At 45.4% G+C, this 13386-nt stretch overlaps 1 protein-coding gene across 1 annotated transcript in view; it reads left to right on the top strand.

Annotated features, from left to right (window-relative positions):
• The first annotated feature begins 5853 nt into the window (after positions 1 to 5853).
• LOC138520635 (uncharacterized protein C2orf66-like) overlaps positions 5854 to 13386 on the top strand; it is a 230631-nt gene continuing 223098 nt past the window's right edge. Inside the window, exon 1 of the mRNA XM_069632940.1 lies at positions 5854 to 5978. Coding sequence (XP_069489041.1) covers positions 5893 to 5978 — 86 coding nt within the window. The 5' untranslated portion in view covers positions 5854 to 5892. The remainder of the gene's footprint in view (positions 5979 to 13386) is intronic.

The following is a 13386-nucleotide window of genomic DNA, read 5'->3' as shown; positions in this document are numbered from 1 at the left end:
GCAGGCGTCCAGGCTATTTTGGGATTTATACAGATTTTGGAGTGCGTTTATTTTTCTCTCTTTCTTGATGTTTCAGGTAAAAGGGAATTAACATTGCCAATGGGGATACTTTTCATATGTATGAATATATTTAACTTTAGAACAGGTATCTTTTTGTAATCCGTACTTCCTCCCACATATTCATGCCAATTATAAGATTAAGGGAAACATTCAAGTTCCTCTTCAGATCAGGCAGTGATATTATGGGAGGGCCTTTTTATGCCACTGCTCTGCTACTACCACTGATCTGGAAATATCAGAAGCACTTTATGGGTCCAAACAGAGGGTGGTCTTCTTTAAGTCCATTGTTTCCTATTTTTTACCAGACATAATTTGACACCCTTTTGGGAGTCTTTGCTCCTTTTGGTGGAATTAAAAGTGATTCTCCACTTATCTGTAGGGCTGGTTGTGGGTCATTGTTGTCACTGCTCTGTTCTTAGGGAATGTACTTTTGATGGTAAGAAGTGAAACAGGTATTTTTATTATCATACTCTGTGGTGCAGCCAAGTGATGCAATTATTCTTTTGACACAAACTATGAGAGGCGGATCCCTTGGTCCTTGAATTGCTTAATTCTAGCGGCCGGCACAGGAACCCCCTTTGGCATACCTTCTGGCACACTCATTGTTGTTGCCATTACTCTGCCTGGTAAATAGCGTATCGTCTCTGAATTTTTTGTCTGCCACATGAGTTATGCTAAGCGCTATTTGTTCTTTGTTACACATTCTCAGAGCAGTGTTCTTTTTTCCAGTGGCATACAAATGTCCTGTATTACCTGTGAGCAGTGCTTGCAAGTTGACAAATATATAACTAGAACTAAACCCATTGTTTATACTTAACATAAAATGCTTTCTTTTGTAACATAAATGTATTTTTCTCTGTCTTGGATTGGTTTATGAGCTCTCTTAGACCCAAATATACAACACTTTATTTTTCATACAGATCTTTAAAGAATTACATGGTTGGGGAGAGAGGAATTCCTTTAAAGAATTACATGGTTGAGGAGGGAGGAATTCCCTTCCACCCACCCTTCAGACACGGTACTTCACTAACTGTGCAAGTTTACAAAATGCTGTACATTGTTAGTCAGCTCCGCACATGGAAAATAGTGTGTGCATGTGCACTTAAAAGAACATAATTAGATGGAACACTTATTAAAAGCCCTCCTTCAGACAAATCCTGTTCCCAGAGACATGTACTGCACTCAGAAGCCTAATGCGCCCTTGAAAAGTGCTCTGTGAGAGTGTAGTTTTCGGCTCAAACAGAATGCTGCATCCTTGTTACATCTTACAAGTACTCCTTGCTTTGGGGTACAGGCCTTCCCACCCTAACCCTTGACTTTATATTTAGATATGTCACTGTATGGTTGCGAAGAGGAAATCAGATGAACCCAGAAGCCAATGGACTTGCGCGTTGCTTTGTAACTTGTCCATGCATTAATTTTTTAAACCTCTGACTTTATGTGTAGTGATATAAAGGTCTGCAGAGGAAACTAGAGGCAAATGGAAGTAGTGTATCTGCTATTTCTTTATAAGATGTCATTATGTTAATACTGAACCCTCCAACTGTGTGTGTGTGTGTGTATATGTAGTGACAAGTAGTTACCTCATGGAAACCCAAAACCAATGGATGTGTGTGCACCTGTGTGGTTTGGCAGGCAGCAGGAAACAAGCAAAGAAATGCAAAGGAATATTTTGTGTGGTGCTTCATACAGATGATGTAAGCTGCCCACAAAACCAAGGAAATAGCCTGACATCCAACAGTGTCAAATGCACCATTGGAAGCCAAAAGTCAAAATAACTAAACCTGGCGGTGTGTTGTTGGACATTTCATTATGGACGCTAAATCAGAAGACATCAGAGAGTTCACGCGGCATCTAGAAAACCAAGAAGCCAGCAACAGCAGACGGGTACGTATCGCACTCCGTGCTTATGGAAGATAGCCGAAGGCAAGGCCACTCACCCGCACATATCTGCACCCATAATCTATTCCCAACGACATATTGCACAACACCTCTGCCATTAGAATGCAGCTATGCCGCACAACAGAAATTCAGTCTAGCTGGACACAATGAATCGGTTCCATGTGTTAAAATCGTGGCAAAAATGGCCGTTTACACCACAAATCGTGGCAAAAGGCTATGGTTTTGACTAAAATATACTAATGCATTCTAAACTCCTTTGACAAATCTTCCAATACCTGGATTTCGGTCCCCCGAGGGTGTTCAACCTACAGCGCGTTGGGACCATACCAATGGTGAAAGGGGTTATATAAATGACAACTACAATACAATACAATGTCACTTTGCTCAAATATCTAATGCCCATGTGCCTTCAAAATGGTTGGAAGGGTTATGCAAAGGCTAGATTAGGCAAATTAAATCCCAGAAGAACTAAGAGGAGCCCTGCCTAACACACCACTAGAACCACACCCATACGTTTCCTACCAGTCATCAGGAACCTCCAGGAAGCAGAGCCTGGGGTGTTGCCCTCAGAGGAGCCATGGTTGAAAACCTACTCTCATTTAAAAGTACCCACATTTCCCTCCAGCTTTCCTGTCCATAGAACCTGGCCATTGGGGGTGTAAGTAGAAGGGCTTTGCCCTCCTGTTTTGTTTGGTATGGTTTTAAAAAGCCCAGGCTCATGATGCAACCCCAGAACGCTTGAAGGCCTCACCACTGATGTAATTAAATATTTTACACAGACAATTCCTGGCACTTCCAGACTACTGCCTTGGACATGATTTGGTGCACTATAAAAATGTTGTACGATAAATGGGGGACATTTGACTCATTTTTCAGTTAGGAACATGGCAAACTGATGCTGCATACAGAAGACAGACATCTGGCCCCTCTTGCCCTACCTGTGCTGCCTGTCCCTCATCCCCCTCCGTCTTTCACAAAGTCTAATGAGCTCAGCCTGCACGGGTAGCTCAGGCTATATATGTTATGGAAACTTAATACAGCGCAACTATCGCCCCAAGGTATCTTGGTGCTGAGATAGGATGGGCTACTGCGGTCAGCAAAGTAAAGAGAAAGAGAGTATATATGGCAGGAGGAACTACATAAATATCACGTAACATAACACATCACCAGTGGCGGAGACAACCACTGGCTTAGGGGGCTGAAGCCCTCCCGAATTGAGAACGTTTTAGACAGAAGGCAGTGTGCTCGAAAAAATGGCCACACACGATTCCCGAGGATTGGTGAACAATATATTAGTAAAAAAGCAATAACAGGACAAAAACAAAGCAACGGCAGTACAAGACTTCGGCACAAGTGAGAACCCCTTAGCCCATGTGCCCCGTTCTCTTATACCTAAAGGAAGACATGCTTTTGAATGGAAGAGGAGGTCCAGACAGGGCAAGGAATCATACAGAAACCATGTTGCTGGCCGGGAACAAGGAATAACTATACAAGCCTTTGATACCAGCTGCGTTCTTTCATGTTAGTCAGTGTTATCAGAGAGGGAAGCATATCACAATACATTTAGTGAAGGTGAATATACTGCTTCAAGATTCAGACACGCTCTGAGGCAGGCGAGAACTGCTAATGCCACTTTTCCTAAGAAAGCGGGAGACTAAAACACGCTTGCATATGCCAAAAAGGAAACACATCCGAAGCGAGAGATGTGAAGGTGAGCATTCCTACACACTAGGCGAAGCATCTTCCTTACAAAGACATGCACAGTAAACTCTAAAGCCTCGAACAAGCACAAAACAGTTGTTTAAACGTGGCACTTTGCAGCATCTGCTCAACATTATTATGCAGTGATGTGCAAGAGTACATACAATTCTCAATTCCCAAACGTTCCCCCACAACAGCACTGTCTAATGGGCACAGCCAAGGGACCAGATTGCAAAGGGGCTCTACAGCCAGAACCTGGCAAATCTCTCACATGTGAGCAGAGGGTTTAAACAATCACTAATAGGCACCAATGTGGGGTGGCAGAGGACCCCAGCCTGCCCTGCCCATGTCAATAGACCTCCATTCTGAAGCCAAAGACCTAATTGTGCTGCTCAGGTGTCGGGTGATTAGCATCTCTATCTGAAACTGAACTTCCTCAAGATTGCAGTGGACGATGGGTTTAGCCGGCAAAAGGCAGGCTTGATAGATGCAGAAAGGGATTAAAGGAAATATTCAGCCAGGGGGGAGGGGACGGGGTTGGGACCTTGACTAGTCACCCCACAGCACCTCGAGATTTTGACTTGCACGATTTTCCGCAGGCCAGTTGGGAGCAGAGAGTGAGAGCTTGTGTATTCTGAAGCCAGAGTGCACAAAGCAAAGGCAAAAGTGATACTGGGCACGCAGGAACTGGGAGGGGCATTGGGTAATCACTCATGCCCAAGCCACGATCCACTTTTAAGAATGATGCCTCTCACCCTTCACCCCCCCTTCTTACCCGCCCCTCCTCCCCCCACAAATACCCCCTATTGGAAACTTTGTGTCTGGCTCCATCCCTTGGGATCTTTGGATCTGGCTCCATCCCTACATATGACTTTCTCGTTATTCTCCAGCAGGACACTAGTACCTTGCAACCCGCAGGTGCCCGACGGCTCTGCACGACAGGTGGAGAACGGGAGAAGGATGCGGGCACTGGGAAGATCTGAGCGAATAGGAAAGCCGGCTCTGCCGCTTCACAGGTATCCGCACACCCCGCGCGCTCTCTCGCGCGCGCTCTCTCGCTCCTATTCTACTGCTCTACCCCTCCCCTCTCTCCCCTTCCCCGTTCATTCAACAATGTCCCCCAAGAACTCTGCCACATATATAAGGCGATGCGGAAACTGCACCTGTCTCAGTATCATCGCCGGGATCAAAACAAGAGGACACAAAAGGTTTGAGGTAAGGACCTTCTGCTGTACTTTTCTTACTGAAAATGCATTACTTTAGAGCGCTTTTACTCAGCAGGCAATGCATAAGGGTGTGCTTGAAACCAGGCTGGGTGCAGAGATGGTGACTCGAAAGCAGCAATGGACAATTGTAAGCACTCGCAGCGGAAAGAAATTATTTACAGGGAGGTGTAATCTAAGCACTCGCAATGTTGGCAGCTGAAGGAAATGATTTACAGGGTGGTGTTAAAGCACTCTCAATGTTGGCAGCTGAAGGAAATGATTTACAGGGAGGTGTAATCTAAGCACTCACAATGTTGGCAGCTGAAGTACATGATTTACAGGGCGGTGTAATCTAAGCACTCCCGATGTTTGCAGCTGAAAGAAATGGTTTACAGGGAGGTGTTATCTAAGCACTCTCAATGTTGGCATCAGAAATAAATGATTTACAGGGGGTGTATTCTAAGCACTTGCACTGTTGGCAGCTGAAAGACATGATTTACAGGGAGGTGTAATCTAAGCACTCCCGATGTTTGCAGCTGAAAGAAATGGTTTACAGGGAGGCGTAATCTAAGCACTCGCAAGGTTGGCAGCTGAAGGAAATGGTTTACAGGGGGTGTAATCTAAGCACTCCCGATGTTTGCAGCTGAAAGAAATGGTTTACAGGGAGGTGTTATCTAAGCACTCGCAATGTTGGCAGCTGGTACGAAATGGTTTACAGCGGGTATAGTGGTTTGTCCAGGATTACACAGTACGTTCAATTTTAGGAGCCGGATTGAGTGAGTTCTGTCCTCCATGGACCAGTGCACAGTCAACACAGCACAGTCACTGTAACAAGCCGGAGGAGGAATTCTTCGCAGAGGACGTGAAAACAGGCAGTGTTTGCACTCAAACAAAACAAGTGCTGGGACTCAAAACTGTTCGGCGTGATGGAGCAAGAGTGCGAGGAAACGCGCTGCTGACACCGACAATAGTTTTTGGTGTTGAAGAAAGAGGAAAACATGCGCAAAACGATGTGGAAACGTGAATGGACGAATTATATAGTGCCCCGCTAAAAAAAGAATCGCCCCAGGGCTCTTCCTGCTTAAGAGGAGTGGATTCTGAAAATATATGGTAAGAATCTGGAAGATAACGCCCTTGAGATAATGTATGTTGCAAGCACCCAGAAGTTAAAGTGTGAGGGAGCTAAAGGGTACGACGTTCCCTTCTCAGTGAAATCGGTCATAGTTCCCTTACTTTCTGTGACCTGGAGTGCCGTTCCAGGACGGTAGGAAAGGCCACTTAAAACATAAATGGCGACTCTTCTGCTGGGTATTTGAATCTATGCACTACGTTATCAATCCAGCGTCAAACCACATTGTGCGATCCCGCAAGTGCTGGCCAAGCTGTGTTTCTTTCCATGGACTGCTTGCGAATGAAGCCTATATTCTTTCACTGTGTTTTCTTCAGTCTGGGGAGAACATTTATAAATCACAGATTTTTGGGGTGAAGGGAAGGAAAGGAACGATCCAGGTAGGGGGTTTGCATTGGGGGTTTTGGGGGATGACTGTGAGAATAGGCGATTGAAGGGAGCAGAAAAAGGGGTGTGACATAAAAGGGGGTGGGGCAGGGGAACATCGTTCCACTACTTTTTTCGGTACACTTCGACCACTGCCAGTGAAGCACCATCAGCAGAGAACGTAAATATGACGTATGCCGGTCGCGTCAGCAGAACCTTTTCCCTTACTCTTGCTCCATCACGGCAAACAGTTTTGAGTCCCAACACTTGTTTTGCTTGTGGGCAAACTCTGCCTGTTCCCATATCCTCCCGGAAGGAATCCACCTCGGGCGTGTTACAGTGACTACGCTGTGTTGCCTGTGCACTGGTGTCTAGGGGACAGAATTCCACCCGGCTCCTCTCCACTTCAACCTACTGTGTAATCCTGGGCAAACCACTTTATCTCCCAGTACCTTGTTTCTTGGAGCTGCCAACATTGCGAATGCTTATAATTTTAATGTTTGCTTCCTACAAAGTACATGTTCTGGTTGGGGGTGACTGTTCTCGTGGCTCGTAACAACCACTCATATTGGTTGACTTTCATTTTAACAGCTTTTCTAGATAATCTTTTCATTTCCTCTTGATGGTTTCTTTTGTTCTTTTCTCTTTTGTTTCCTTTTGTTATTGGCCATCTTGACAATTATTATACCAATTCATTACCATTTGTAAAGTGCCTTGGCGTAAGGCGCAATAGCAGCAAACAAAATACAAATACAAGAACAGACCCAATTATTGGGGCCACGTTCCAACTCAATTACATATATTTTTTCATATAGCGCTTCATTTCATATTCCCCCGCTTCCAAGCACTGCAATAATAGTTATTATTGCATTTATTAATACTACTCAACTTTTCGACCGGAAGGATGAGGTGTTGAGTAGCCAGGGCAGACCCGAATTTGCCAACTGCAGGCGGTGCCCATGTCTTAAACTCGTTATCAGCTCTGTCCTGGAATACGTGACACCCCACAAACTCCACCGGCATGTGCTTTTCAAAGCAGGCTACCCAGACCCTACAACAATAGGATTCTTGATCTGTCAACAGCTTGCTGATTCTTTTAAAGACCAAAGTTGTAAGGGCCCGTCTATTGTTTTATTATAAACACAAAAAAAGCTACTTCTTCTCTCAGGCATGATTTTGTGTTTTTCGCCACAAGGATTGTGCTCCTTCTGTATTAAAATGCAACACCTTCCGGGATGTGTTGCCTTAATAAATTCTGATACCATTGCCCCCACAACTCTCAGGGTGGATAGCTCCTGGGTTAAGCGCTTGTGCCCTGTAATGTTTGAAGGGCATTAGCTTGAATACATTGCTTTACATTGCATATGCAATCCCAGTATTTTGATTTTGTATGTTGCCATAATTGCATAACTGTGCTAACACCAGCACACAGTGGCATGACATGTTGCTCATGAATTAAAGATGTTGATAACAAAACAGTATGTGCAACAATAGAAATGGCACGAATTTCAACTATTTATTTACTTTAATATTTATAATGCGCCACACACCCAAAGGTCTCGGAGCGCAACATAAAACAAGACGAAAAACAGTCAACACAAACCAAAATCCCAAACAAATGAATCTTAAGAAAACCAGAAAACCCAAATTGCCCAGAGGCCGGTTAAACATTTTGAAACAAAGTTATACAAATCCAGAATTAGGCATTCCATGTAATGCTACGGCACTATTTAAAATCCACGAGCCATGAGGAACGTGTTTGTAACACCTCAGGAAGTGCGGGAGGTTGCTGCCTCCGCACCACACGAGGGCACAATCCCTATTGTTCTGAGAACCCCCATTTTCTAGATTGATCCTCCAGAGAATCTTGGGATCCAAGGTTCTAATAATCCCAGGCCCAGTCTTCAGTGGAAGCCAGGCCAATACTTGGTTAGGAGGGGGCTCCTTGGGTTCGATCCCTGCTAGCTTCTCAACATTAGTTATCAATCAATCAATAACTTCATTTTGGCGTTTGAGGCATAAAAGTATATCATGACAAATAAAACATTGCAAATGCATTAATCATTATACATTCCCTCCATGGTAAGATTAAGTTCAAATCAGTTTAAATACCAACGCCCAAAGACCCTCTACTATCCAGGAGAGGGCTCAGACGGTTGCATAGAGCTTCTCAACATGAGATGGGGCAAGGCACCTTGCCAGGAAGAACCATGTTGGTCCTTTCCTCTAAAGGGTCAGCCTGTGCGCCTGAAACGACGGGCCGCTGTGTTTTTCCTTCCAGTTTATTGTCCATATTGCTCGGGAAATGAGCACTCAGTTCAGTTGCGCTGTTAGCCGGCGAATGGCCTCTCCTGGCAAAGGTCAATAAACCTTTGGCCATACTTAGCTCCTTAGAGGTGATTCTAACAGAGTCAGAGTCAGAGTTCAACTTGTGATTTGTTCCCGGGTTATAAATAGGCACCACCTTCCTGCCCGAAGCCAGAGTGTACATTTATTTACGAGTGCATCCCCACGTTTGAGGAGGTTAGGGGCCAATATAGGAACTTTAATTAAGTATTTTGACCCCCCTAAGCAGGTCTCCGGCACCTTACTGGTTTCGGCAGTAAGTGTCGATGAGTCATGATCAGACCTACCTAAGGTCTTGCTACCTACCACCTTTGTCCTGAGTGCACCATCAACCTTAGAACCAGGGGTCTTCAATGGTTTGGAAGAGACTAAATATTGGCTACACAAGATAGATTCCCGGCAACTTGCATCTGATGGGGCGTTGTCCCTTTCCCAACCAGAGCTCGTGAAGTTTTTGAGCGTACTCTATTTTCCTCAGTTGATCCCTTTCCTCCCTGCATCGGTCTTGAGGTAGTGGTTACGGCAGGTCATTGTATGTTTGAGGCGATTTTTTCAACCCCTACGCTGGTGGGTGGCTCCCCCTTAACCGCTCTCTTCCCAATTGCTTCTAACAGAGATAGGACCGGATTCTTGAATATCATAAGTTCGACAGGAACAGTGCTACATCTGCATTCCTTAGTGCTTGGACACCCCTGACCTATCTGATCCGGAGTTTGATTGACAATTTGCTCAGGGGGGAGTGACATGCAGGATCGGGCACTTCCCAACTGGATATCACTAGTTGCCTCTGGTGCTGCCTCCAGTGCCATCAAGGGCGTCTTTTCCCCAGTTTCTGCCCAACAGTGCGGCGAAGAAAAACTCTTATTGAACTGGGGAATGTCATTAGAGCTTGGGAGTATAGGCTCGTGGAGATTGGGGGAATGACAGGCGTTGCCTAGGCACAGACTGGAGGTTAGGGTGGTTAGGGTAGTCGAAGCTGCCACGGGCACAGGGATGGCCATCGCTGTTTTATTTCCGTAATTCATAGAACTCCCTCTGGCCACACACTAACATAGTCCTGTGGTGGCCAAGGATGGGCTATCGTAGCCCCTCTAGGTCGATGCAATTTACAATATTCTTGGGCTGGTTGTCATCTATGCCAGTGTCAGAGCCATTTTGGAGTAGATACGGGGATTTGTTGTCCCATAAGAGACCTTAGGACCCTTAGTCTCTTGTATTTTGTTTTTGCCCCGCCCGTGGGGTCCAAGCTAACTGGAGTATTAAATGATCCAAGAAATTGATGGATCTCGCTTATCAGTAGGTGTTCTTCCTTCACGGATCTTGCAGGATTAGTGATGTTGCTGGGACTGTTCTTCACAGCACGCGTTAAAAGCAATAAGGGTAGTGTGGGTGGTAGTGGTACTGGTGGCATTTTTCTCTTGACAGTAAGAATTTCTTGTTTGGCCGGTCGTTCAGGTGTTTGCATGATGATGCTGCTAGATCTCTCTGCAGCTTTCCATCTAGCGGACCACTCCATCCTCGTGGCAAGGCTCCGGGATTTGGTACATTGCTCCAAGCAAGCAACACAATAGATCTCTTTGTTCCTTGGGCCTCGCTCTGTTCGGGTAGTACTGGGTGAAACAAGTTCCTCCCCTGTTCTTCAAACATCTGGTGTCCCCCAGGGCTCATGTATTTCACCTACCGTGTTCAACATCTACATTAGGCCCCTGCTCGACTTACTGGACATCCTGGGTGTACAGTATACGAATTATGCTGATGACACCCAGGTCGTCCTTGAGCTGAGCGGGAATTATGAACAGGACCCAGTTGCCATAAACAAAATGTATAATGCAGTCCAGGCTTGTATGGCAGACAACTCACTTGCCCTTAACTGCAAAAAAAAACAGTTCTTGATTGTAGCATGCAGTCCTCGCCTTTAAAAACAGAACCCTGCCTTTACCAACGTTTGTCATATGGGCAATATCATCAACGTGTGCAAGAAAGTTAAGCTGCTAGGGGTAATCCTTGACGCTGAACTGACCATGAGACCACACATCTCTCACATTCAATACTCTTATGGCCTAATCTCCAAGTTACTTAAGTACATTCGCCCACTTCTCTCAGCCAAGAATTGCGCTTTGTTAGCTACAGCATTAATTCATTTCAGACTTGACTACTGTAGCAGCCTGTTGGCTGGAACCACACTCTCAAACACGCATTCACTACATGTTGCACAGAACAGCGTGTGTTTTACCAGCGCGCGCACTCTTACAGCCTACTGGAGTGAGCAGATCAAGCTAAGTGTATTACTCTTTTTATTTTGGGAAGTTGGGAGTAGAAGGATTTTTAGAGAATAAAAATGCAGTACACATTCCCGACTCGTGTATTTTTAGGCAAGTAAAATATTTTAAAAATCGATTTTTGGGATCCAACCTTGCTTTGTAGCTCGTAATTCTAAATGAATTGAAGATGTTTCTCACAAAGGGGTGCACTATAGCAGACACCCTGTTTGTGGACGGTGCTGCTCATGCCACTGGGTCTGAACACATCACCTGAGCAGCGCTTGTGGCATAGAGCCAGAGGTCTGCGTACCTGTTCACTCCCTACTTGTTTGGTGTTGGGACTGTTTCCCTGATTCCTGGGAGTGAAATAGGCAGGTATGTAGTTTATCTGGAGCCTGAACGTGACATTTGGTGATAGTAGGAATCTGCACCAAGCCTCCTTGTCAAGGCTTTTCCCCCAACCCCTTCTCCCAACCCATTCTTCTACAAGCTACATGCTTCCATTTTCGTTTTTTTCAATGCAAGTGATGGCAAGTAAAAAATCCTTGCGTAAAGTGCAATATTGCTATTTTATATATACATAAAGAATTACAATATTTATCAAAACATGCAGAACTTGATCTTAACCGGGCAAGGTACAATCATTCTCAAATTTCTGTTTGGTGTATTTAGTTTAATTTTATTGTTTAAATCGTGGACATAGCTCGAGAGCAAAGGTGCGCTCTACAGGGCTGGCGTCTTTTAACAGCAGCACAGTACTGTGAGTTGCGGTCTGTTCGTCAGTCTGTGGGGCTCATCCTGAGCCTGCCGGTCCAGAAACAACAGTGCCGGTAAGCTTGTCGGCACCGTTGTTTCCGGACCGGCATATTACAGGTCTGCATGCCGCAGCCACTGTGCCTGACAGGTCAGACCCTGCCCGACACAGCGGCCACGGTAAGCAGACCATCACAGAAGAACCAGCACCATTATTAACAGTGCTGTTGCTTCCATGTCCATGGGGTTTACAATTTACCGTCGCCTTCCTTTCCGGACCACTGGGGTTTTAATCCCCTGGTGTTACCGGCAAGTCAGGTGCCGGTAAATCATTACGGGTCCGGCAGCAACCTGTCAGTAGTACCGGCACGGTTACCGCTGGACTCGTAATGAGCCCCTGCGTGTCCTTTGAGATTAATGCTTAGCAGGGCACTGCTTCATTAGTCGTGCCGAAGCGAGGGACGTTCGCATCAGTGAGAAATTTCACTCTTCGAGAGCATGTTCACTTTTTTTGTTCCGTCCAATTTTTGATCGCCATTGAGTGACCTTCCCAGATAATCTATACACACCTTCTAGAATACCCTTAGTTGGCAGTGTCCATTTGATACGGTCATACCATAATCAGCAATGACATAGAACACTGCAGCATCATTCCGAGGTTCCATGTGATAATGTCGCCTGGAAAAAGTCACCAGGACGGCGACTTTCTTTTCCTGACCCCTAAAAGACTTTCCCAAATATTCTAGAAGGGGTATAATTTTATATTATGAACTCCCATCATAGAATATTTGGGGAAAGAGTTTTATTTTAATTAGGGTGCATTTTTGGGGGAAATATCGCCACCTGTGGACATTTCACAGGCGACTTTATCACTGGATACCAACTCCGATAAAGGGGCTGCATTTTATTGACTCTGCAAATAAACTAGACAAAAATATTACAGTCTGTCTAGAGCTTCATACTCCTGAAGGCACGCCCCTGTACGCTCATGCCAGAAAAAATACAACCCGCTAGAGCAAATAAGGCCAAGAGATTTCTTGCAAGTATAACACGTTTTAACTGTACAAAAAGTAAGGGTGCAAGCAAAGAACTCTGCTGCTCGAGAACATTCTGGAGCCAAGTGATACAAACATAAGCTTATAAGGCATCACTGCTTCATCACCATATAGTAAAAATCTACGTGGCTGGTTGATGAGACCCCTACACATGGGCCTGCTCCATAGGGGCTGCCAGGCTGCGATTGGTTCCGGTGTCGCCCGTCTGTCTTCTCTCACGTGGGGTCAGCTGGGCTGAACTCTCCAGGGACTGAAGGTCAGGCGCTTCCCCGGGTTGCTATTACAGAGTTACTATTGCAAGATAATACTACTGTATCATTATGGCATGCACCTGGGAAACTTGGGGACTGGCACAAAGGGAGGAACACAATCATGCTCCGTTCATATCGCACTCTTCGCACCCAAGGCTTCCACCCTCGTTTGGAACTATGATGTATTCCTCCCTGTACCTCGTAGTCCAAAAGGTGTATTTCTGGAATAAGATGACATGGACGTGCTCGTTTAGATCTTTTACGACCATTCATTTTATGGGTAGTGGGCTGAGGTCCTCCACTATCAGGGAATTCAGGGGTTCTTGAACTGGGTCAGTGGTGGGTGCCATTACTCCT

The sequence above is a fragment of the Ambystoma mexicanum genome, chromosome 13 (genome assembly GCF_040938575.1).
Source record: "Ambystoma mexicanum isolate Mex_15411 chromosome 13, UKY_AmexF1_1, whole genome shotgun sequence".
In the NCBI taxonomy this organism is placed as follows: domain Eukaryota; kingdom Metazoa; phylum Chordata; class Amphibia; order Caudata; family Ambystomatidae; genus Ambystoma; species Ambystoma mexicanum.
Note: the sequence above shows the minus strand (reverse complement) of the source record. Positions and strands in the feature narration are given on the sequence as shown.